Here is a 27,099-nt window from a genome sequence, read left to right on the forward strand (position 1 = left end):
CTTTTACCCCTAATATGATGCACTATCATGTGACAAAAGCCTTGAGCCTTACTGACAGAACTCGTTGCAAACTGTTGGTCTCCCCTCCCCCACTGCTGCTGCAGGCAGCAGCAGCTAATAATCACTTGTAAAGCATCTCTATCAGCGACGCCCCCAGGGGTCCGCGGACCCCACTTTGAGAACAGAATTCACCAGCAAAAAAAAAAGAGAAAACATTTTTGGAAAAAAATAAAATAAAATCTGAATTATTTCGCGGACCCCCTGGCTATGCGTCGCGGACCCCCAGGGGTCCGCGGGACCCCCAGGGGTCCGCGGACCCCGCTTTGAGAACGGTGTTCTGTGACCAGCAAGCAGGTTGGATGATGGATCCAGGCTACTTGTCTGTGTGACTCCACACATGCTCCACACTAACTGCTAATCACACAGTCACACCAGGCGACAATTGGGACTAATTAGCTTCTAGCTATGCTCTGCCTAGTGTCTGCAGAGTGGGGGAGGGGAGACCAACACTTTGAGACAAATTAATGAACAACATGCAGTGACTTTATATCGTCCGTCCACGCAAATAATGTCCAGAAACATGCTTGATATAAATATTGATAAATGTACTTAAAGTACCAAATGTAAAAGTACTCATTGTGCAGAATGTGCCATTTCACAAGTTCAAAATGTGTACAAAATCTATTGAAAATAGCCGATCTACAAGCTCACAATGCGTCACAACGCGACGCATTGTGAGCTTGTTGATCGGCTATTTACAGTACTTAAGTAAAAGTACTTAGTTACTTTCCACCACTGTTCAGTTACCAGTGTTGCGTTTGAGTTTGAGCAAGTCCTGAGCATTCTTGATAAAATATGTGCGGGTTATCTGTTTAAACACAAGATGCATGATCACTCTACTAAAAAATATATACAGAATCAAGTTGTAAACTTACCTTACGTTTGTCGTGTCTTCCACTCTGCTTCCACTGCACGCACCAAAGTCAGTTCCTGTGATAAGTTGTTGCCAACTCTTGTGAGAGAAATAAGCCAACCCACCTCCAAAAACAAGCCCAAAACAAGCCAACTCTTAGCGAGAGAAATAAGCCAAATCTTCCCTCGAAAAACAAGCCAAAACAAGCCCAATAATATCGCCATATAATACTAATAAATAAATATTTGATGCATTTATCATTATAAATACTATCTATGTCTATAATTATTAATTAAACAAGCCAACTTTGGTGGGAAACGAGCCAACATGGCAACCCTGCTGCATACCTGTGACACGTGACTGGCCTGTCTCTTCTCATTGGCTAGAAGTGTGCAAACTTAAGCACACGTGCTGTACCCCGTTGTAGTCGCTAGGGGGAGCACTCTTAGCACTCCTTAGCACACCTGGGAGACTTATAAGACCATGTGGGCCACTTCAGAAAAAAAGCTCGGGGCATTCCACTACACTGTTCCGGATCGATTTAAATGCTAAACTTTGTGGGGACCCATACTTGCGTCCCCACATGGTAAATGGGTCCCCACATCGTTGGTGTGCTAGCATATGCAAGACCCCACATGGTAGGCAATACAAGCCCACACACACACACACACACACACAGCCCTCAGAAGTATATAAGTGTGCGCACGCACACACACGCTCACCTCTGTAGCCCCTGCAGAAATGTCACCTAAGCAGAGACCAATCCTATCTTTTTTCACAAAGACAATCACCTCCAGTGTGAATAACACAGTCTTTCAAATGTCACATGAGACAGTGGTCCCCTCTCTACTTCATATTGGTGTCACATAGGCACCTGCGTCCCCTCTGCTTCGGCTGTTTGTTCAGACCTCTTGGCCTGCAGCCTGGTCTTGGTCACAGAGCCACGGATGATTGATGAAGATGTACTATCGATTCAACCAGGACAAAGTATACTCAATCCCAGTATTTTTTAGTCAAAGTATAGATACTACCTGGTCAAATATCACTCGACTACAAGTGAAAGTTGCTCCGTCACTTTTGTCCCCACACGTGACGTCTCAAGATTTGCCACTGACAATGAAAGGGGAATTCCGGTCAAATGTCCACTAAATCTTGTTCCCGGCCGTCTCAATATTTTCCATTGACAATGAACGGAGAAATTATGTCAGAATTCCGCTAAATATGACATAATTAAACATCAAAACATTAAACGCCATTGACATTGAAGGGAAAATGTACGTCATATGTAAATGAGCAAATCAGCCAACCAATCACAGGCAACAGGCATTCTGATTGGCCAGTATGAGATGATGCATGATGATGTATGATGATAAGAGCTGATAATTCCGCTAAATATGACGTAAATTAAACATCAACACACCCCATTGACATTGAAGGGAAAACTTACGTCATATGTAAACGAGCAAATCGGCTAACCAATCACATGTTGGTGGGAGCGCTTGGCAATAACTGGGACCACCTTATGTACCTTATGTAGCAATGTCAAATGTCCGCTAACATAAATTGATGTACGATGACAGAGCGCCCCTCATTTCACACGGGTGTGCGTTGTTCTGTACTTTCTCCCTCCGAAGTTTCAGTGAAAGTCATAAGTATTCAAACATACAAATACTCAAGTAAAGATACTCAACATAATTTCACCGAGTATAAGTACTCAATAGTAAATTGGTTACTGTCCACCATGTGTCAAGCCTTTGTCTTGTCACAGAGCGATGGATGATTGATGGAGATGTCCTATTGAGTCAACACTATGCCAGCATATCCACCACAGGCAGACTGAGAGTCTCCCTCACTGCCATAATGGTGTGGCTGGTGGTTTGACTTGATGCTACACATGCAGTGTTAGACCAGGCTGATGGTTTGACTTGATGCTACACATGCAGTGTTAGACCAGGCTGATGGTTTGACTTGATGCTACACATGCAGACGCAGTGTTAGACCAGGCTGATGGTTTAACTTGGTGCTACATGCAGTGTTAGACCAGGCTGATGGTTTGACTTGATGCTACACATGCAGTGTTAGACCAGGCTGGTGGTTTGACTTGATGCTACACATGCAGTGTTAGACCAGGCTGATGGTTTAACTTGGTGCTACACATGCAGTGTTAGACCAGGCTGATGGTTTAACTTGGTGCTACATGCAGTGTTAGACCAGGCTGGTGGTTTAACTTGGTGCTACACATGCAGTGTTAGACCAGGCTGGTGGTTTGACTTGATGCTACACATGCAGTGTTAGACCAGGCTGTCAGTAGGTGTGATTCCATTAAGCCTTTGCGAAAATAGGAAGCGTATGTTCATTAAGTCGAAAAAAGAAATGCGCATTGTCCATTTCCATCCACTGATTATGCGACTCACGGGAGATAAAAAATAAGTTCATGAAATCAGCAGTAGGTGGCACTATTTTGCCAGTAAAGTGAGCCTTACCGTTATATGACATATATTTTTCATTTTGACGTTCTTTTAGGCTATACAAAAATATTATACACGGACTGCCTGGTTGGCAATTGGGCTACACGTCGTTTATGCTGTGCAGAGGCTGTCCGGGGACAGGTTTTTGTTCATCGACTCCTCAGAATTTAATTATTAAACTATGTAGATGGTAAGACTAGAATCACTAGATTGTAGCCTAAATATTAAAGTAATTTCCTGACTTTCTATTTAAGGGACATTCAACTATAAGCCGAACACATTAATGAATAATAGCCTATAATAAAGATGTTTTTCTCCCCGACAGCATGCTGCTCCTCGCAAACACAACACACACACAGAATCAGATACATAACATATAGCCGCCTGCCCGCCCTATAGCTTACTGTTGCCTGCTTTGTGCTTCTTACCACGGTACAGAACTGATTCAACGCATCTCATCCACTGTGATATTGTAGGCTACATAAATGTTATCTACGCCACATGCAACGTGCGACAAAAGCAATCCAAGCTTATGAGTTGAACTTGTAGGCTATAATATATTCAGGGCACATGATGTAGCCTACGTCGGGACTCGATTGGAGCATATAGCGTTTATAGATTGATTGATTGATTGATTGATTGATTGCAGCTGTAAAACAGTTGTGTAACTGTAACTTGTGTTTCATCAATGAATATAAGAATAGATGAAGCATGCATGGATCGAATAGCCTGCAGGGACCATGCAGGGCAATAAACACACACGCACGCACGCACGCACGCACGCACGCACACACGCACGCACACACACACACACGTACAGACTGTTGCTTGATATGCGCTTCTTAATATTTACCATGGTACATTGTGTCAGAAGTTCAGAACTGATCTATAAGCTGACAACGCGTCTCATCGGGCACTTGGTCTTGTACATCGTATTGTTATCTGCACGACACCCTCGTGCGACGAAAGGTAATCCTTATTCCTTATACATGCAGGCTTGAACTTGCATTCATATTCGGAGTGCATGTGCAGTAGGCTACAGGGGGATAAATTGGTCATTCAACGTTTATATATTGATTGCACAGTTTTGCAGCTGGTAGGCTACAGTGTACGTCTCTCATAAATGCAAACGGCAAAAGCCATTCGTTGTTTGATCACGGTTGCTTGCAATGCCAGGCAATACCAGTTTAAAAGCATCCTTATAATTGGAGGTGATACATTCTCTATGGACATTATAGCAATAATAGCGTATTTTAGTAGTCTCCCCTCGTCCGTTCCGAGGTGTTTTGGAGAATTATATACTAGCTGCTAGACTCATCACCGGGACCAGGAGATCAGAACATATCACCCCAATTTTAGCGACACTGCGCTGGCTCCCCGTAAGCTTTAGAATAGTTTTTAAGATTTTATTGTTGACTTTTAAAGCCCTTAACGGCCTGGCACCTGAATATATATCAGACCTCCTGGAACCACATGTGCCGGTCCGCTGCTTGAGGTCCTCCAACTTAACCCTTCTAGTGGTCCCTAAAACTAACCTGGTGACCAAGGGCGACAGGGCCTTTGCCGCCAGTGCCCCTAGACTCCCACTTGACCTCAGGGTTGCTGGTTCCCTCACAATTTTTAAAACTAAATTAAAGACACATTTATACAGAGAGGCCTTTTTAACCCCCAGCACTTGATACCTTTTTCCCCTCTGATAATGTTTAATTTTGTCTGTAATTACTGTGTTTTATTTTCTGTTGTTGTTAAGCACTTTGGAACATTGTTTAAAAAGGTGCTAAAAAAACACTTTCGAGTTGGGCCCTGACCCAGAAACCCTGCCACCCCCTCTCTCTCTCTCTCTCTCTCTCTCTCTCTCTCTCTCTCTCTCTCTCTCTCTCTCTCTCTCTCTCTCTCTCACACACACGCACACGCACACAGACATACAGTATACACATGCACGAGCACGCACACTTAACCACATCATGCAGATAGATACTCATTAGCATGCTCTCTAATGTGTGACATGAAATATTACTTTCAAATGCAAGATTTGCATATTGCACCACCGTTTAATGTGTGTGCACACATTAATGACCCTCTCAACGCGCGCACACACACACGTGCAAGCACACACATGCACAGCTTCAACCTACAGAGGGAGTGCTGAGTAGGAGTGTTTTAAGTCACACACATTTTAAATCCCCACTTACAAATATCTGTTTCTTTTTTTTTTATACCAGGGGTGTCTACTAGTGGGGACTTGAAAAAAGTGACTTGAAAAAAGTCCCCTCTTTCCAAGTCCCTTGGATGTGTGATGATATAGAGGTTGCGTGTGTAGCGCGCGCACACACACACACACACACACACACACACACACACACACACACACACACACACACACACACGTGTGCACATGCATTCCTGCATGTCGTTTGTCAGGTGGAAACCTCATTATGTTCAGAACTGTTACGTTTCAGGATTCAAATTCAAGTTTCCAGCTTCTACCTTTGATGCTTTTGTGTGACGCTGTGATCACCGGAAAAACAAACATAACAAGTTTAAGCTAACTGAGATAACTGTGTTTCTGATGTGCATTGTTGTTGCACAGGTCCAATCAGGGCTAGGTAGCTCAGCTGTGCTCACAGCGATGGATGACATTGAGTGTCTGATCTTTACATAACGGCTGTTCTCTCAGCCTCTGCTTCCATTCTAACACTCATGTCATGTAAAATGGCCATTCATTTCAAAAGCACCAGAGATGTTCTGCATACCGTCGCTGTCTGGCAAAAACCTCCATCTTGCGCCACCTTTATCCCTTATCCCTAATCTTATTTGCCATTTTTTACAATTTTTAAAATCATTTTAAAATAGTTCAACTAGCCGATCTACATCTACACATTGTGAGCTTGTAGACCAGCTATTTGAACTATTTTAAATAGTCAGAGACGATATTTGTTTGGGTCTGTTCGAGCCTGTTTGTCAAGAATTGATTAGGTGATTTGGAAAGTCGAAAAGAGAAGAAAGCTTTTTTCTCTGTCCTCTTGCCAGGTGAAACTCAAGCAAGGCAGTGTAGCGCTCGTCGTACTGACTTTTTTAATGTGTTGGTAATTGCCCAGAAAATTGGCTACAACAAGCATCCGTGTTCCTTTTTAAGGAAACACATTAGTCTTGAGCGTCTTCTAAAGGTGGACACGAAAATAATCATCAGCCTAGGGAACGGCAACATTAAAGAAACACGTTGCTGATGAAAAAAAAACACTGTTTTTCATTTATTGCAAATTGACTCGTGAATGAACGAGAGCGGGAGAGTGGTCCACTCCCCTTGTTGAACTGTCATGCACGGTATCTACTACACTGCATGACAAATTACTGCAATGTAATGGAAGCAATCCCCACGCCCCCATTCCAAAAAACAACAAAGAACAAAAACACAGAGCGCTCCCTTCCATTTCATAGTCAGTTTTCATATTGGGTAACGGAAAGAGTGCACTACACCATTTCTACTGTATATAACTGTATATAACTGTATATAGTCTCTGTCGGGTGGAAACCTCATTATGATCAAAACGGTTACTTTTCAGGATAAAAATTCAAACCTCAAAATGCGTTGCTTCGTGTCGCATTTGGGCTTGTAGATCTGCTACTTTTGATGCGTTTGCATGTGTGACGCTGTATATGAGTGGTGTTTAACAGATTTTGACCCAGGGACCACTATCCTGACTAAGAGCTACCTGCGGTGGTGGTATCTTAACTACCAGGGAGAAGAGATAACAGGCAAACGTTGATCAAAATAACAATTCAGTCAGGACAACTCAAGAATGGAAGGAATATATATTTATTGAATATAAAATGAGCAATATATTTATTATGGTTTGGCGATGAATTGGATCTGCTTTTTAGGTACTCAGATCAAGCGCATCAGTCCCAACCATAGGGACTCCGAATCCCCCCGTACCTAAACAGCAGATCCAAAACGACAGGTGGTAGCTGGGGTGGAGGTGAGCAGCAAAAGTTGAAGCAGACAGCAGCGCAGCAGTATCAGTGTGCAGCAGCAAGCAAGCAATCAGATTGAGCAGTGCAAACTTCCAGTTTAAATAGCCTGTATGAAGATGGAATGAGTGTGTGATTGGACGAAGTGAATGATAACGTGATGCTGAGGCAGCCCAATGAACGGCCGGCAGCAACTGCACTGAGTTTCCTGACTGAACTTGCTCTGCGCATGTCTGTGACAGGCGCGAATCGATGCTCATTTCTTTGACATTCTCTAATTGTGTAGACTTCTTATAAATTAAGTAATGCAGATGTTTAACAATAATTTAACTCTGGAGAGCATAACATGAAACCAAATGAACCCATAAGGGTCCATTTGGTTTCATTTTATGTTCTCAACAGTTAAAGATCTAATCAGAAATCAGAAAAAAGCTTGGATCACGTCAATAAAGGTATAGGTTTCGGTATCCATATCCATGCAGCCAGGTCTGAAATTAGAACTACATCAAACCAAAATTGGGGTCCTTGAGGGACTACAAAATGGCAGATCTACAAGCCCACAACACGTCACATCGCAGATTTTGGAAAATCTTTGAAAAATCTTGTGGAATTGTGGAAAAACAGGGAATCATTTCATCATCAAACCATAAGAGACCACACAAATGGTCTCTTATGGGGGTCCCTGGCACAAATTGTTTTCAGATGCGGGCCCTCTGCCCAATTTCCGGGGTCTTTTACATGAAAACATTTGAGAAACCCTGTCCCATCCAGCGTGGCGGCGTGGCATTTGAACAGCATGGCCAGCAGGGACAGCTTTTTGGTCTCCATGCTTTTCCCCTTGGCTGCTTATAGTTTTGTCTTATACGAGAGGAGGGAAGAGAAGCAGAATGCTGAGGAAATGTCAGGCGACGTTTTGGCAAAGCCTCGTTCCTCTGCCAGTTACTGCAAATCATCCGCTTGAGCGAGCGACTGAGCGAGAGAGGAAGCGAGGCGGAGCGAGAGAGACAGAGAGGGAGAGATAGGAAGGAAACAGAGGACGGGACAGATAGGTGACAGAAACAGAGAGAGGGATGGGGGGAGAGGGAAAGAAAACGAGGGAGAAACAGATGGAATGAAACGGTACAGTAGGAGGAAGAGAGAGAGAGAGAGAGAGAGAGAGAGAGAGAGAGAGATGGCTTGCTGGCCGAATGGCATACTTTTGCAAGCCTTTGTGGGACATTCAAAGGCAGTAGCAGTGTTATCTTCTTCCTCCCAGGCTTCCAGTATACGTATATGCTGCAGTATGCAGCTGATATTGCAAGGATTCTCCCTATTAGAATACACACCCACCACACAGGGTGCACAGGGCGCGATTGATAGGACTTTCTCCCATTTTTGAATGATTGGGGGATTGACTGGGTATGGCAAAAAAGCAAGAATGTGAAATATATCACAATAATTACGTCGTCTTATAAGTGTGTGTGTGTGTGTGTGTGTGTGTGTGTGTGTGTGTGTGTGTGTGTGTGTGTGTGTGTGTGTGTGTGTGTGTGTGTGTGTGTGTGTGTGTGTGTGTGTGTGTGTGTGTGTGTGTGTGTGTGTGTGTAATTAATGGTTGTACCATTTTTTTACGTTTCAACTTAAAACCCTTGGGTTAGCAGCCCTTTTGTGACATATATTCATATTTTTAATTCATCATTTTAATGCCAAAAGAAAAATCCGCGGTATACACACTATATCTCATTTTGACGGGGCAAGACCATAGTATTGGGACAATCAGTCCTGATGGTGGCGGTAACGTCACCATTATGCCGATTCTGACCAAATAGAGCGAGTGAGCGATGACGACTTCCGGTTTGGATCAAAATATCCGGTAGTATCTTTGCTACTGTGCAACACCATCAGATGTCCGGAATGCTAAGCTATCATCGTATTTTTCATAACTAAGTCAAATTAAGCTCTAATCAAGCCCAAAACATCGCATTTTTTGCAAAAAGTGACTTGTCTTGCTCCAAGGCCATTGAAATGTCACTGTTATAACTAAGCTACCTGGTGTGAGGATTGTTTCTCACATTCCTCTTTTGATCCTCCCTACAGTAGTAGTTCTAGGATGGGTCTGTCTTGTGCACGTTTCTCATAACATAGCATACTGTATAAAGCAGGGGTCCCGGACCAGGAGGTCGGCAAATGGTAGTTTGATAGGAACCTTTTTTTAAATCCTAGAATCCCTATTCTATTGTTGAAGACATGAGCCAATCTACAAGCTTTCGTCGCGTTGCAGTGCAGCCCGCTGTGAGCTTGTGGATGTAGATCAGCTGTTTTCAGTAAAGAGATTTGGTGTAGAGACTGTAGAGGGTGGAAAAGAGCAGGTCAAGTACAGAGCCAACGGACATGTTTACCAAGTATTGGAGGTTTAAGTGGTTAAATGTGTGAAAATACAAATGAACGTGAAACCCCCCATTATGAATAGAAAAGATAAGCTATCTATAAAATCTATTAACATAATACAATATGTAGTAGGGGGTCCCTGCTTCAACTCTCTCAGCTAAGGGAGTTCTTGGCACTGAAAAACATTGAAGACCCCTGGTATAAAGCATAATACAACACTAGTTCATATAATATGTATGATTCATCATGTGACTCGTGGTGGCACTGCCATTGATTCATCATGTGACTTGTAGTGGTACTGCCATTGCTCTTCTATGTATGATTCATCATGTGACTCGTGGTGGCACTGCCATTGATTCATCATGTGACTTGTAGTGGTACTGCCATTGCTCTTCTATGTATGATTCATCATGTGACTCGTGGTGGCACTGCCATTGATTAATCATGTGACTCGTGGTGGCACTGCCATTGCTCTTCTATGTATGATTCATCATGTGACTCGTGGTGGCACTGCCATTGCTCTTCATATAATATGTATGATTCATCATGTGACTCGTGGTGGCACTGCCATTGATTCATCATGTGACTCGTGGTGCCACTGCCATTGATTCATCATGTGACTCGTGGTGGCACTGCCATTGATTCATCATGTGACTCGTGGTGGCACTGCCATTGATTCATCATGTGACTCGTGGTGGCACTGCCATTGATTCATCATGTGACTCGTGGTGGCACTGCCATTGCTCTTCATTTTATTATTCTTTATTTACCCAGGGAAGTAGCTGAGCACAGGTGCTCATTTTCAGCAACGCCCTGCACATAGAAACACACAGACACACACACACACACACACACACACACACACACACACACACACACACACACACACACACACACACACACACACACACACACACACATTAAAACCTGGGAGCTGACCAGTACAACCACAGTCTTATACTGTTGGCCACTAAGCAGCTCCAGGGGGAGCAGTTGGGGGTTCAGTGCCTTGCTCAAGGGCACTTCAGCGGTGTTGGGTGAGTGATGACAATCACTTCCCCACCCAGATTTTTCCTGCCCATCCGGGGAATCGAACCGGCAACCTTTCGGCAACAAGGGCACTCCTCTAACCCTTAGGCCACCGCTGCCCCATATAATATGTATGATTCATCTAGTGACTCGTGGTGGCACTGCCATTGCTCTTCATCATGTGACTCGTGGTGGCACTGCCATTGCTCTTCATCATGTGACTCGTGGTGGCACTGCCATTGATTCATCATGTGACTCGTGGTGGCACTGCCATTGATTCATCATGTGACTCGTGGTGGCACTGCCATTGATTCATCATGTGACTCGTGGTGGCACTGCCATTGATTCATCATGTGACTCGTGGTGCCACTGCCATTGATTCATCATGTGACTCGTGGTGGCACTGCCATTGTTTCATCATGTGACTCGTGGTGGCACTGCCATTGATTCATCATGTGACTCGTGGTGACACTGCCATTGATTCATCATGTGACTCGTGGTGGCACTGCCATTGATTCATCATGTGACTTGTGGTGGCACTGCCATTGCTCCTCTATGTATGATTCATCATGTGACTTGTGGTGGCACTGCCATTGCTCTTCTATGTATGATTCATCATGTGACTCGTGGTGGCACTGCCATTGCTCTTCTATGTATGATTCATCATGTGACTCGTGGTGGCACTGCCATTGATTCATCATGTGACTCGTGGTGGCACTGCCATTGCTCTTCTATGTATGATTCATCATGTGACTCGTGGTGGCACTGCCATTGCTCTTCATATAATATGTATGATTCATCATGTGACTCGTGGTGGCACTGCCATTGATTCATCATGTGACTCGTGGTGGCACTGCCATTGATTCATCATGTGACTCGTGGTGCCACTGCCATTGATTCATCATGTGACTCGTGGTGGCACTGCCATTGATTCATCATGTGACTTGTGGTGGCACTGCCATTGCTCTTCTATGTATGATTCATCATGTGACTCGTGGTGGCACTGCCATTGATTCATCATGTGACTCGTGGTGGCACTGCCATTGCTCTTCTATGTATGATTCATCATGCCATTGATTCATCATGTGACTCGTGGTGGCACTGCCATTGCTCCTCTATGTATGATTCATCATGTGACTCGTGGTGGCACTGCCATTGCTCTTCTATGTATGATTCATCATGTGACTCGTGGTGGCACTGCCATTGCTCTTCTATGTATGATTCATCATGTGACTCGTGGTCTCACTGCCATTGCTCTTCCCAGTCATGGAATTGGATTGAATGGACTATATATATTCTGCTGTCATGCTACAGTAGATCGGCGAGTATTGCCTTACTGCATAAAATCGCAATTACGTTATTGCTATGGCAACAATGTAATCCAGAGGAATAATTATGGATGTACAGTATAATATATAATGAGCTGGTTGTTCCAGTTCTGTGCTCGTGGGTTGTTAGCAAAAAGCCAGCTGTTAGTGGTGGTGATTCATCATCACACAGGTAGCCGATAAAACCTTCAACTCTTATGTAGCTTGACCTATGTTTAGTGGAGGAGAATATTAAAGTGTAACCTTCTCAACCTCTATCCATTGACTTTTTGAGTTAATGGATATCGGCTCTTAAAATTGTAGATATGAAATCGTAAACATTTTCATTGCCGTGGAGAAATATTATTTGATATTTTTCTAGGTTTTGTTTTTGTGTGCAATATTTGAATGAGAGTGCAGTAGAGAGACGGGAAGGCGATGGCAGACATGCCATTCAGATCTCTGGCCAGGGATCTTAGAGTATATATTAATAGAGACGGCACCGGATTTCTCCTCCCATCCACTTGCATTAAGTTGCTCAAAAGCGCATGAGGCGCTTTCACTCCTCCTTCCGGGTAGGAACAGAGTGCATTCTGGGATGGATTGGGCCAAACACATGAACGTGCGTGCTGGCCGTTGACTATCATTGCACACGTTCACGTATGAAACAGCGTTCATGTGTCATCATGAACGTGCGCAATGATAGTCAACGGACCAGCTTTGGCCCAGCGCTGCAATACCAGATTTGGCCACTATGTCCATTTCACCTCAGGGTTTCCTCCGGGTACCGTCTCTATTAATATATACTCTAAGCCAGGAATAGGCTCTGTGCACTGCAGCCATATTGGGAAGGAATTCCACTACATCTCAGAGCCAAAATTTGTACTTTTACTCCACTACAATTATTTGAAAACTTTAGTTACTAGTTACTTTGGAGATTTTAATTTTGATTAGAAAACATACATCAACCACTTCAACCCTATACATTTCGGCCATTTCAAAATAGCCGATCTACAAGCTCACAATGCTCACATTTTGAACTTGTGAAATGGGACATTCTGCACAATGAGTACTTTTACTCTTAGTACTCAAGTACATTTTCAATTCCGTACTTGTAACAAAGTAGTTCTAAATTGCAGTATTGGTACTTTTACTTAAGTAAAACAATTGAGTACTTTTTCCACCACTGCCCTTATGGGCGTGTAACTCCAATTGTACTCTCAGAGTTACGGGGGTCCTTGAAATTAAATGGTTGGGGAACCAATGTGCTACACAATTTGTGTTAAAGTGGAACAGAGCCTTGATTAGTATAATTGGTAAGACCTGTGAAGGACGTCAAGATGAGGCCCACTGTCTTAATTCAATTATCAAATCAAACTATTAGCTTGATTCATTGTTAACGTGCAGCCAGCATTCATAAGCCAGCCCAGTACTAGTACATTAAAAAAAAGAGAAAAGATAAATCAGTCTCAAGCAACATCTCTCTAATCTGGCCTCTAAGCTGCCCCTACCCCAGCAGGTATGACTAAGATTGATTCAGCTGTTACGTTGGAGTGCAAATGCGCAAAGGAAAAAAAAAACCTGTAATTTCCTAACCATCCTCTGTGACAGCAGCTTTGACCCATATCGCTTTGTTCGCCAATAAAAAGCCGCCATTAACTCTTGAGCCGGACCCTTTTAACGCGGCCCCGCCGCGCGTGTGTTGTGTGACAGGGCCAATCAGGAAAATGGAGTGTGTTAATGGAGATGGAGACGGTGCTGCTCCGCTCCGCGCCCCGTCGTCTTCTCACCTCACAACATATTGTCTCAGTGAATGTAACTGGTGCCACGCAGGCAGGCAGGGCGAGACGAGATGGATGACGTCTGAAAACCAATGAGGGCCGTACATCAAAGCCGCCCGCAGCACAGTCACAGGCCAGCCAATCACAGGGCTGAGAATGTGTCGTCTATTAGTGTCCCCCGCTCAAGGTTACCGGTTGTAGTTGGCTGTTGATTAGGCCAGTGGTGCTCAACCTGTGGGGGGGAGGGGTCCAAATGATTTGTTTCGACAATGTTTTCTCACTCAGCACCAGTAAACAAACCGACATACAGTATAAGTGTACACATGGCATCTTATATTTATGTAGTCTCAATTTAAGTGGTCAAACATTGGTCAAATTGTTGAATACCAGTAAGACGCCCTGAGGGCGAGAAGAGCGAGGTCGCGTGCACGCATCCACCTGGGTGACGGCAGACTGCTGGGCGAGCACTGGCGCTTTGGCATGGGGGGTCAGATCAACATATGGAATTAATTCTGTACTGGCCATATATGGAGCGTGTCTTGAGTGTACACGGTTTGATGAGGTCAGATCAACATATGGAATGTCAGAACAGGTCAGCTCCATATATGGAGATCTAAGGGTGGCAGTGGGGGGCAGTGTCTTGAGTGTACAGGGTTTGATGAGGTCTGGCCATATATGGAGCGTGTCTTGAGTCTACAGGGTTTGATGAGGTCAGATCAACATATGGAATGTCAGATCAGGGCAGCTCCATATATGGAGATCTAAAGGCGGTGGCAGTGTCTTGAGTGTACAGGGTTTGATGAGGGCCCAGGTAGGGCCGGGACTTAATTCCCGGGCCTGTTGAGAAGAGATCAGTCAAAAGGGAGACATCAAAGAGGAAGGACGGGTGGGGAGGGATCAACATATGGAATGTCAGGTCATCTCCATATATGGAGATGACCTTTTTGAGGTTTGAGGTTTGAGGTCAGATGTGGAGTTGCTGGCCGGCTCCATATATGCAGATCTAGGTGAAGATCCAGTCTTCTCCATGTATGGATATCCAGGGTTTGATGAGGTCAGTGTTGTGATCGGCCAGAGTCATGAGACGGCCATATATGGAGCGTGTCACGAGGCGTGATGTCATGAGGCGTAATGGACTGCCATATATGGAGGCGTGACCTACCTGACTGACGGACAGACGGACAGATTTTGCAGGTTTTCGTAGTAATCTGCGACCTACCGTCGCAATTACCTATGACAGAGGCAAACATTTTTAAAATAGACGATTGCGGCATTGTGAGCATGTAGATTTTTTACAATATTTGTCTGTGGAACTAACTCCTACAATTCCAAATGCTTGTCAGGGCTGAGGGTCCCCAGTTCCAATATGATTAGTTTGTGGGTTCCCCAGTTGTAATATGATTATTGTGGGGAGAGTCGCGCTCTCTCTCTCTCCTTCTGCATCTCTACAGCTCCTTCTGTGGTTTAGAAAATGTATTTTGCGCCCGCTGCACCTCATAACTCTGACTCTGTCTACAGTATATTGTATCTGTTTCTGTCTCCATTTCTCTCTATCTTCCTCTCCTTGCACTACCTCGGTCATTTGCTTTCTCTAGCTGTCTCACATACCCTCCCACCCTTGCTATAATACCTTTATTCCTGTGTACAATGCTCTCCTTGTCTGCTCTCTATCTCCTGTCCTTTCCGCGCACCTCTACCTCCCCGCATCCTTATCTTCTGTGTCTGCCACTCTCTGCTCCTCTTAAGAGGAGGCTGAACGCAAGGCGGTGGGCGTCTGCCTGTTGGAGGTTGTTTCACGTACGCCACGCCTCAGCACGCGCCCCTGAAGACACTGGAATGTCCGGGAGCTGAATGAGGTCAACGTCAAGTCTCAAAGTCACTTCAGATCCTTGATCTGTTAAGACCGCAGCATCTGTCAGCAACACTGGTCTAAATGGTGTTTTTGTTGGAATAAACACAGAAGCCCGGGAGGAAGTGGTCTAAGAAAGGGGAGGAGCAAACACAAATTCCTGTTTCTACACAAAAATGGAGAGGCTGAATGCATGGGTTCCCTGATTGATTAACACCCCGAACACCTGGGGTTATTTAATCCATTAAATCAGAGCGACCAGCGATTTACAGCAGCAGAGCACATTTAGCGACGGACCAGCTGGCGCTATCCCGGATGTAGCTGAAGTAGCTAGATGTAGCCAAAACAATCCCGAGGCGACCGACAACAACGGGAGGTATGATTCATTCTAACGCAACTAGCGACGGGACCGTGATGGGCCCTCGAACACATAATCTTTGCTTAGATTTGGACGTTATGATTTAGATCAAGAGTTATTCACGTTTTAAGATTTTCGGTCTCATCGTCCTGAGCGCTGGGCGTTACTAATTGATTGAACGGAGAACTCCGTCCTTGCCGCTCGAGGTGTTAACACTTTGACTGCGGCCTAGTGGCCACAAGTGGTAATTACCTTGCACAGGGCCAGAATTGGGGAGATTAAACTCAAGTGCTTCCGTTTCCCCCGCTCGGAGGAGGCTCACAAACCTCCATTGTAATAAAAGGCTAATGTTAGCATTAGCTCACGTAGCTATCTTTCTCGAGAGACATTTATATTTCGATCGAGATGCGATGAAAAATCTGAAATCAGATCCGAACCTCGGATGTCTGATCAGCACAACGGACAGCGGCATACTGTAGTTTTCGGGATAAGAGCCAGATAAGTTCCTATTTATGACAGTAGTCTATGCATGCATGAGCATGTAGCCTACCGTGCGTGCAGAAATGCCAACAAACAAGAACTAACTTTAGAGGTGACAAATGCAATTACAAGGAAACAGACAATTTACAATTTAGGCCTTTTTTAGCAGACGCTCTTAATCCAGAGCGATTTACAGTAAGCAAGAACAAAAACATGGTAATACATCATCAAGGTTCAAGGTTGTCTATATTGTCTACATAAAATTGTCATCATGAATCATACGTAAGCTAAGAACCTAACAGTGAACCTAACATCTATATAATGAAAATATGCGTATACTATAGAATGGTCTACATACAATCTAAGTTACATTATTGAGCCTTTGCATACTCCTTTAAGGTCGTCGAGGGCAAGTGCTACGGGCTAAAATGGAGTCTGAAAAGGTGGGTTTTCAGATGGGTGTAAATTGTAAATAATACTGGGAACTAACAAGACAGATGAAATTACAACTACAATGGAAGACAGGAAACACAAGACCATTACTACAATATAAAATATAAAAACACACTGCAAAATAATGCACAGAAATGCATATCCTGACAGCCAAGGCGGGGAAGGCTCTCAATAACCTTAAGACGATGGCGAGAAGGGTCAGATATGCAGATATGCTACACCCACGCGTTGCAGGTAGCACTTGGTATCTCCTAGCAGAACATCCATTATGCCGTTGGTTGGTGACATGATAGCAGCATGCAGAATGCAATGCAGAAGGCATGGTCATTGCAAGAGGCAACCAGGGAACATGGTCCATCTATTCTCCTGAAGGCTAGCTGGTAAAGTACCTGCCCACTTGAGCAAGACATTTAAACCCTATTTGCTTCCAATGACGGCAGTACAGTACTGTGCAAGGCTGTCTCCACTGTCGGTCAATGGGTTAATGCAATGCACATTTTCAAAGCGCTTTGGATAAAGGTGCTATAGAGATGCAGTTAATTTAGTACTCCCACTCTCTTTCATATCCTCTCTTTTCATGGCCAGCTTTTTTGTCTCCACCAGGCCGAAGGCATGGAGAGAGAGTATGTTTTGCACTCCGTCCGTGTGTGTGTGTGTGCGTCCGTCCGTCCTTCCGTCCGTCCTTCCTTCCTTCCGTCCGTCTGTTACCAGCTAATCTCCGGCACCGTTGGCCCGATCCATGCCAAACTTTGCACACACACTCCCTGGATGCCAACAATGAACCTCTGCCCCAAATATTCCTCAACGGCCTGTTATAGCGCCACCATGAGGCCCATTTAGGCAAAACACATTTCTGTAGATTACTCGTACACATTTTATCCATACATCACACAATTCGGTATACACTATCTCCATAGTCATGTGATCAACACGGATCTGCACCATTTCCCATCTTCCTTCCTGATTGGCTAAGATTCGCTTCCAAAGCTCACATTATTGGTCCGTTTCGAACAAAATGCCACCAATCACAAACACAGTGTGCAATTTCCGTGAAATTATACACGCACATTTCCACTAGGCTGAGGACTACATGACACATTTTTTTTCCAAACCAGCCTCATGGTGGCGCTATAACAGGGCAATTCCTGTTTTTACCTATAACTGCATCGATCTGTGTACAACTTTGTATGCGCACTAGAGGCCATGGAAAAACATTTTCTCTGCATCTCTCCACATCTGCCGGTTATAGCGCCACCATGAGGCCGATTTCTGCAAAACACATTGTTTATATTAGTCGCACAGATTTCATCCAAATCTCATGCAAATCGGTATACATGATCTCTGTAGTCATGTGATCAAGACGAGTCTGTTTGATTTCTCAGATTCTACACTGATTGGCCAAGATTGCCTTTCAAAGTTTTCAGGAGTGGCCCGTTTTGTACAAAATGCTGCACATGTCCTGCTCATCCAGAATTCCTCAGAGATGCTATGAGTGATCTGGCTCTGCATTTCCTCAACAAAATGAAGAAAATTGTTGCAAAAAACAAACAAATGTTTGATGATGTTTATATCACTCCTAAACATTTTGCCAAACATCACACACACTCCTATCCTCCTGGTGGAGACCTGTGCCCAGAAGGGCACTTTTTCTAGTTTAACGTTCTTTTTATTAGATTTTTAGAAGGTTTTGTTAACAAATGTAGAAACAAGCTGAGAGAGATAAACAGAGTAACAAAAACAAAAAATACAAAAAACTAACAACACACACACGCAAGAAGAAGAAGAAAAAAAGAAAAACTCCAATACAATCAGTATACAAATCAGCTCATGGTCATCCAGGAAGGACAGCCAGGCTAGTTAGGTAATCAGGTTCAGTCGGGGGTACGAGTGTAAGGCTGTCAACATGTGATAGAAAAGGCTGCCATACTTTACTGAATTTAGAGAGGGAAAGTATTTGCATGGCCTGATTCATTGGCTAACATTGATTAACGGAAGGACACAGCACTTTCATAGGCGACTTGATTTGTCTGTTGAACAGCTAGGGAGAGTTTGAATAGACGTGTTTGAAGATTGAAAAGTAAAGTGCGACTGAAGGTCATGTTTGGACGTGTTTCACCCATGAAAGGTGAATGAATGCCAAATGCACATCCATTTAAATTCAATTTTTATGTGTTCTCCGCAAATGCGTCTGGCATGGAACATGTTCGGGGTTGAATGCCTCCCTGCGTGCGTGCGGTGCAGCCTGAGCGCTCTGAAAGAATACTAAATAAGGCATTGCCAAGGACTGTCTGTCAGAAAAATTACCTGACAGTCGCTGTCAGGCATGAATCTTAATATCTCCATATGTAATCTTTTTTTCATAAATTAATCCTCTAGTCTATTTTATACTTGGTTGTGTGACCGTGTCATGTGATGCGTTGTGAGCTTGTAGATCTTTTATTTTTGCTATTATGAAAATGTGTCTATAATTACATGCCCAAAATAGGGACACCAGGTTGAAAGTGTGTCTGTGGGTTTTTATAAATCATTAACGAATGAAAAGTATTAAGAGCTTGTGACTAAATAACACAGGTTCTTTTTTCCTACATTTCCTGAAAAGTGATGGTTTTAGACATACAATATGGAGTGATAATGTCGTGTATCTGACCTTAAACTATGAAAGTGAAACAACATGGTATCTGGGGCCGTATTGCTGGGATGCGTTTGCATTGCGTTTGACTCGTGCTTGCCTTCAATTGCACCGCGTTGCATCAGATTATCGAGATCATTTTGTTTTCTCTGGCTGTGGCGTGTGCGTTTCCCACGTGAAGTGTTGGGGTGTACTTTGTTTGCATTCTGCCAAAAGCTGTTACTTAAGCAACTACTGATACAGGATTGATCCAAACACATACCACATATTGTCTGTGTGTTCGGATTATACCCAAAGGTTGTGTTCTTTCCCCACTGCTGTACATCCTGTACACTAATGACTATAGAAGTCAACATGCCGACAGACACATCAGTAAATTTGCAGATGATTCCGTGATTGTGAGTCTGCTGGGTGATGGTGAGGCCAGCCATGGCCCAGTTGTGGATTACTTTGTCTCTTGGTGTGAAGAGGCATTTCTACAACTCAATGTCACTAAGACCAAAGACATGCTTATTGACGTCCGTCGATGTCCACTAGCTCCTCAGAGCAGTACTATAGATGGTCAATCAGTGGAGTTAGTAACCACCTATAAATATCTAGGGACCATAATAGACAACCGTCTAAAATTTTATGTCGATACTGAAATGTTGTGCAAGAAAGGCCAGCAGCGTCTCTTCTGTTTAAGAAAGATAGTTTCAGGTAGATAAATCTTTAATGATCTTGTTCTACAGAGCATTCATTGAGTCTGTCATTTCATTTGCGGCCATTTGCTGGTTAGGTAACCTTGGAATTAGACAGAAAAATGCCCTTAACGGGGTTGCTAAGGGGGCTAGCAAGATTGTGGGGGAAAAACGTTGCTGTCTGTGTCATATATACAAACAGGTGCTTAAAAAAGCATCATTAATTAGAGCAGACAGCTCCCACCCCCTAAACCGGGAATATGCACTACTGCCTTCCGGCCAGTGGTTAAAGACCCCTGTCACTAAGAACAGCTACAAATTCTCCTTCATACCTGCCTCCATCCGGGCCATCAATGGAGGAAGTAAGAGGAGGTAGCTGCCGTGTAGTTTCAAGGGTGGGTGGTGATCAAGGATAGTTACACTTGGTGCACTTTAACTTTAGCTCTTGCACTTTATATTTAAGGTAATGATCTGTATCTTGTGATAATGTATACGTATGTCTCTTGTTGTTGTTGTATGTTTACTGTACTGTGTCTTTTAGAGCTTTTATTATCTGCTGTAAAATGAATTGCCCAGCGTGGGACATATAAATAAACTTGACCTTGACCTTGACCTATACCCACATATGGACACACACCATCTGAAGTCAGATGTCTGACGTCTGAAAGTATTCAGGAATAGTGAGGGTGGCAGTTTTCATTATGTACGTTTTTAAAGTTAAATATTTCAACATTTCTATTCAATATTGAAATATGTAAATTTTGAAAAGTACATCAAAAGTTTTTGAAATACCGTTATGTAACTTAAAGCACCCAATACAAAGTCTAGGAGTTTCAAAGCATAATACCATATTAGTCTTTGACTTGTTTGCAGTCATGCTACTATAGACATGCTTTAACTTACATATTCCATTAACTTAAAGACCTACTGTATCTTAGGGCTTCAATTGCTATGATAAAATGTAGGATAACTTTTATACTTTCGGATTTGTGTGTGTGTGTGTGTGTGTGTGTGTGTGTGTGTGTGTGTGTGTGTGTGTGTGTGTGTGTGTGTGTGTGTGTGTGTGTGTGTGTGTGTGTGTGTGTGTGTGTGTGTGTGTGTGTGAGAGAGAAAATTACCGATCTACAAGCTCACAAACCCAGTGTTATTGTGCCTTATACCGCTAAGCACATAATGCATAATAAATGCACTTATAATGCATTATAAACCAAACCTTAATATAATATACTCATTCTACTGTATGTCGGGTGTAAACCTCATGTGTCCAAAACTGTTTCAGGATTTAAAAAAAAGCTCCAGTAGCTGCTACCTTTGATGCTTTTGACCCCGACAACCACCACCCTATTTCTATTCTAAGCTCCATCTCGAAAGTGATGGAAAAAATAGTCTATGAACAGGTTGAAAAGTATCTTACCACAAAAAAATGAATGTACGAATTCCAATATGGCTTCAGAACATCCCACTCCACTGACACATGCCTCCTCTATTTGAGCGACCACATCAAACACGATGTGGATGCTGGAAAATACTGTGGCATGGTCATGCTGGACCTCCAAAAGGCTTTTGACACCGTGAACCACTCCATACTGGTTAACAAGCTAAAAGAAATTGGTTTTGATCCTACCTGGAGGGGAGAGAACAGATGGTGGAGTTGAACGGAACACTGCCCCCCCCCCCCCCCCTCTCTCCCAGTGAGCTGTGGCGTTCCACAAGGAAGCATATTAGGCCTTTACTGTTCCTAATATATGTAAACGACATGACATCAGCTTGTGACTGCAACTTGTTCCTGTTCGCAGATGATTCGGCACTGCTGGTCTCGGACAAACAAGGAACAAACAAGCATGTTGAAAAGGCCATCAGCTCTGAACTCGGTAGAATCTGCACCTGGCTCGCTGATAACAAACTATCTTTACACGTGGGAAAAACTGAATCCATTCTCTTTGTATAATAATAATCTTAGCAAGGCAGATGGCTTCTTTGTTAGAGTGAGTGACAATATTATCACACGAAAAGATGAAATTACCTACCTAGGTTCCATCCTGGAGGCAAATCTTTCCGGTGATAAAATGGCCACCAACGTAATCAAAAAAGTCAACCAAAGAACAAGATTCCTATACAGGATCTCCTCACTGTTGGGTGCTAGGGATAGTAGTGGGGGTCTGAGGAGAACAAGCCAGTCCCCATTCGGCATCAGTGCTCTACTTTGAGGATGCAGGAGTGCAAGCTCCAGCACTCTGGTGCCCACCTCACGTACTCCCTCTGCACAGCCTCGCCTATAGGCTTCCACTGATGAAGATTAACTACCCCTGGGCTTCACATGTTCACATCTGTGCGTGCGTGCGTGCGTGCGTGCGTGCGTGCGTGCGTGCGTGCGTGCGTGCGTGTGTGCGTAAGTGGACACGAGTGTTTACTTTTTGTATGTGTGTGTATTTGTTGTGCATGAAAACGCTAGAGTGGGGGAAATTATTGTCGCTGTCGGGCCGAAACTTTGTATTTAATCTTTTTTATGTATTTCTTTCATATATCAATGCCCTATTTTATACTCTGATCTACATGCTCAGTTGTGTGCTTTGTAGGTCGGCTATTTTTGAAACATTTTGAGAATGAAGAAGAAGATTTTTTTTGGCAATAATGACATGACATGACATGACATGCACAAAACATTATACAATATTTTATAAATATTGAACCAATGAAGAGTATTAACAAGATTCACCATTTATACCATTAATTCACATTCTCTCTCTCTCTCTCTCTCTCTCTCTCTTCTTCCTCTCTCTCTCTCTCTCTCTCTCTCTCTCTCTCTCTCTCTCTCTCTCTCTTCTCTCTCTCTCTCTCTCTCTCTCTCTCTCTCTCTCTCTGACGCACTTTGTGTTGACCCTATTTCATTAGAGAGCTTTAAAAAAAATATTTCAAATGACTTGACACAAACCCGCTGTGGCAAGAAACCCCAACTCAGAGTGTCAGAGTGTAATATGAAAGCCTAACAACTCGTACTTTGTCGTACAACCACACTGCTGAAAATAACGTTTCTCTGTTTCTTAACCACATACTGCCTTTCTCCCTCCATTGGTCTCTCTCCCTCCCTCTGGTCTCTCTCCAGATATTGATGAGTGTGCCGAGGGGAAACACTACTGCAGGGAGAACACCATGTGTGTGAACACCCCCGGGTCTTTCATGTGTATCTGCCATACGGGTTACATCAGGATCGATGACTACTCCTGCACAGGTGAGCCCATTTCTCTCCCAAGTTCACCGAATCATTTTGTATCTCCTGAGGCAAATGTGGCCACAGACAGACATTAATTGCGACACATACAGTATCGTCGTTGTCGGAGACGAAACCTCTCATCTCCATATCTATTCTTTTGTGTTTTTGTGGGGTTTTTTTTTTGTAAATTAATGTCCTACTTCATCATACTACAGCGTCACACAAAAGTATCAAATGTAGCAGATATCTGCATGCTCAAAATGCGACGCAAAGCGATATTTTTGCCCTTTTTGAATTTTGTTTCCACCCAACAGAGACGATATATGTACAGAATAGAGACCAATCTACAAGCTCGTAGCTTGTGAGCATTCAGAATTATTTGTGACATTTTTAGAAATGTTTTGGCTAAATAATAATGACTAGAGGGAAAACCAGCTTGAACGTGGTTAAGATCGATCAAATGAACACATTGAAGAAACTGTCAATTCCATTCCAGTTTGGCTGCAGTGGAGAGGAGCCGGTATGTGTTTTTGTCAAGGTTCAGATTGTGCTGCCGTGCAGTAGGATGTAATCTATCATCTACACTCTACACTTTGAGAGGATTGTGTCCTGGCGTTAGACGTATAAAGGAGGATGTTTGTTTCAAGGCTGGGGTGGGTTGGGGTCGACTATACAATATTGGAGACAAGGCAGCGTGTGTGAAGACTTCAGAGTGTTTCTGCTACAGGTGCTGCTAGAAAGAGCTGTCATATTGGAAGTTTTTGACACAAATTCACACAATGTTAGAACATGTTGCTTTTGTACACATGGGAAATACTTGCATGAGCGCAGCTTCAAGCTAATAACATATATAGTCCGGCAGCCAAAATACATTTTCTTGTTCAAAGTGGGACATTTGGTATATAGTTATTATTTTAAAATATTGTCTATATATAATTTACATTCTTGAATCCACCTGCTGACCGGCTGTCATCATTGAGCAATTTATTTTATAGCAGGCTATACAAGGCAACATTTTCAAAATGTCATTATGCTTTAAGCATGTGACGTGTCAAACTAGGGGTTTGATTCTGAATACATTCCAAAAAAGCACTCCTTTGGCTAAATACAGCCATAGCCACTTGCCCAAATGTGCCCAAATGTGCTGACCTCATCACATTTGTGATGATTGCCATGGCCTTTTTTTGCCCAATGAGTGTTTTTTGTGCAAAAAGAATGCTTGAAATTGATTTAGGATCATGAAAACCCCCTAGTTTGACACGTCACATGCTACTTAAAGCATAAATGTTGCCTTACATACCGGTAGGTCGTTTATTAGTGGTGTCAAAAAATACCGATATGAATCGGTAATCGATTTTAACATGAACGATGCGACTACATCGATGAACGTGTGTCTGGATCGGTCAAAATAGCGTCTGCATCGGACGTCGGTTCGATCCTAAAGTTGTGAATCGATATAATTCAACTAACTGCGGGAAAAACACAGACGTACAAGCCCAAAGAGCCGTGCATTGCGACGGGTAGATAACTTAGCATATACTTAATTTGGAGGGGATTTATCCCCCAAAAGTCATGTTTTTGCAACAAACGTTTATTGTTTTCGAATTTGCGGCGCCCACTATGCTTTTGTGATTAAAATGTAGGCTGGATTGGACATTACGTTCATGATTTGTGGAATTCTTTGTAAAATAGGCCCCTCCCACTAACTTTGGAAGCCGATTACGGCCGAAAGTTCTGCCTGTGATGTTTTAATGTGATAGGTCCAGAGATCATGTGTACCGATTTTTGTGAAATTTGGACAAAATCTATAGGTGGAAGTGCAAAAAGTGTGTTTTGAGGAAAATTTTAAATGGTGGAAAATCTTTCTAGACGCAAATTGGCATGGCCTATTTGGGGAGATGTGTCATGACCCAATGCATCCAGAGAAAAAATGGGATTTTACGACTTACGGTTCAAGAGTTATAGGGCAAAACGTAAAGTGGGCTGTCATAGTGCCTCCGTGAGGCCGACTGATGTAATTCTTTTTCAATAAACTTTTGTAATTATTATGAACCTCCTCTCCAAGTTTTGTAAATATAGTGCTTACGGTCTCCTAGTAAAAAATATTGAATGGGAGTCTTCAATCTTTCCATATCCCATATTTGTAAAATAGAAAAAGGAGCTTTGAGATGCTCTGCATAATGGAATGGTCAATGTATGTGTGCAAATTCATACCAACTGGGCATGCCAGTGAGGACCAGGGGGGGTAGGACATACAGACAGTCCCTTCATTTTATGTAACATAAACAATATTTTAGGCCAATTGGGGGAAAAATTGGGGGCGCCCAGATAAAAGAGTTATCACTCATATGGGGGAGTTATGGGGGTATAAGGAGTAAACTGGGGGTCTTTGAAATGAAAGGTTTGTGAATCACTGGCATAATGGAACGAGACCAGTGTCAATGTAGAATGTCTCCATCCTGAAAGGAGTCCATCAGATCAGGGAGAACGAAGTGCTTGGTAATGTGAGATGCTTCCCAGCATCGATTGTGCAGCACATGCATGCATTCAACACTTATTCACACTTAATTTACTAATGCCAGCTCACACTGAATCATATAGTAGCAAGGCTGATATTGATTTCTGTGTGCGTGTGTGTGCGTGTGCGTGTGTGCGTGTGTTTCACTATAAAGTGGCATTGGTAATCACAGCAAATCAAACTCTGCCATTCATATCTATGCATAGTAACTGAATGTGCAGTATATAATCACAGTGTAACATCTAGTGATTCACATTTACAGTATTGATGCTTGCCTGCCTTGAGATTATAGCCAGGATAGAGTGTGTGTGTGTGTGTGTGTGTGTGTGTGTGTGTGTGTGTGTGTGTGTGTGTGTGTGTGTGTGTGTGTGTGTGTGTGTGTGTGTGTGTGTGTGTGTGTGTGTGTGTGCGTGCGTGCGTGCGTGCGTGCGTGCGTGCGTGCGTGCGTGCGTGCGTGCGTGCGTGCGTGCGTGCGTGCGTGCGTGCGTGCGTGCACGCGCGCACGTTTTATGTTGTTTTGGATTGACAATAAAGCTGACCTTGACCTTGTGTGTATATATGTATATATATATATATATATATATATATATATATATATGCACGCTTCTCGCCCTTTAGGGCGAGGTCGCTTCTCGCCCTCAGGCGTCTTACTGGTGTATATATATATATATATATATATATATACACCAGTAAGGGCGTGCACGCATCCGCATGGGTGACAGCAGACTGCTGGGCGAGCGCTGGTGCTTTTGAATGGGGGGTAAGATCTTCATTTTCGGACCTGTTGAGAACTCTAGTTTTCGCCGGCTGCCGGGCGCCAGACACTATTGGGCCCGTCTAGAGTAAAGGGACAGGTATCAGTCAAAAGGGAGACATTGAAGAGGAAGGATGGATGGGGAAGGATCAACATATGGAATGTCATGTTAGATCTCCATATATGGAGATCTAAAGGTTTGAGGTCAGAGTTGCTGGCCAATATTGATGACATCAGGGATCTCCATTCCTGATGATGTCACGTGATGTCACGTGCTCCATCCCTGATGATATCATGTGATGTCACGTGCCCGACCAAAACACTGACGGGAAA

General features: G+C 43.4%; 1 protein-coding gene across 1 annotated transcript in view; it reads left to right on the forward strand.

Annotated features, from left to right (window-relative positions):
• Positions 1-27,099, forward strand: part of nell2a (neural EGFL like 2a) — a 202,852-nt gene that overhangs the window by 100,495 nt on the left and 75,258 nt on the right. Inside the window, exon 12 of the mRNA XM_079500915.1 lies at positions 23,387-23,512. Coding sequence (XP_079357041.1) covers positions 23,387-23,512 — 126 coding nt within the window. The remainder of the gene's footprint in view (positions 1-23,386; positions 23,513-27,099) is intronic.

The sequence above is a fragment of the Electrona antarctica genome (assembly GCF_951216825.1).
Source record: "Electrona antarctica genome assembly, chromosome: 5".
NCBI lineage: Eukaryota > Metazoa > Chordata > Actinopteri > Myctophiformes > Myctophidae > Electrona > Electrona antarctica.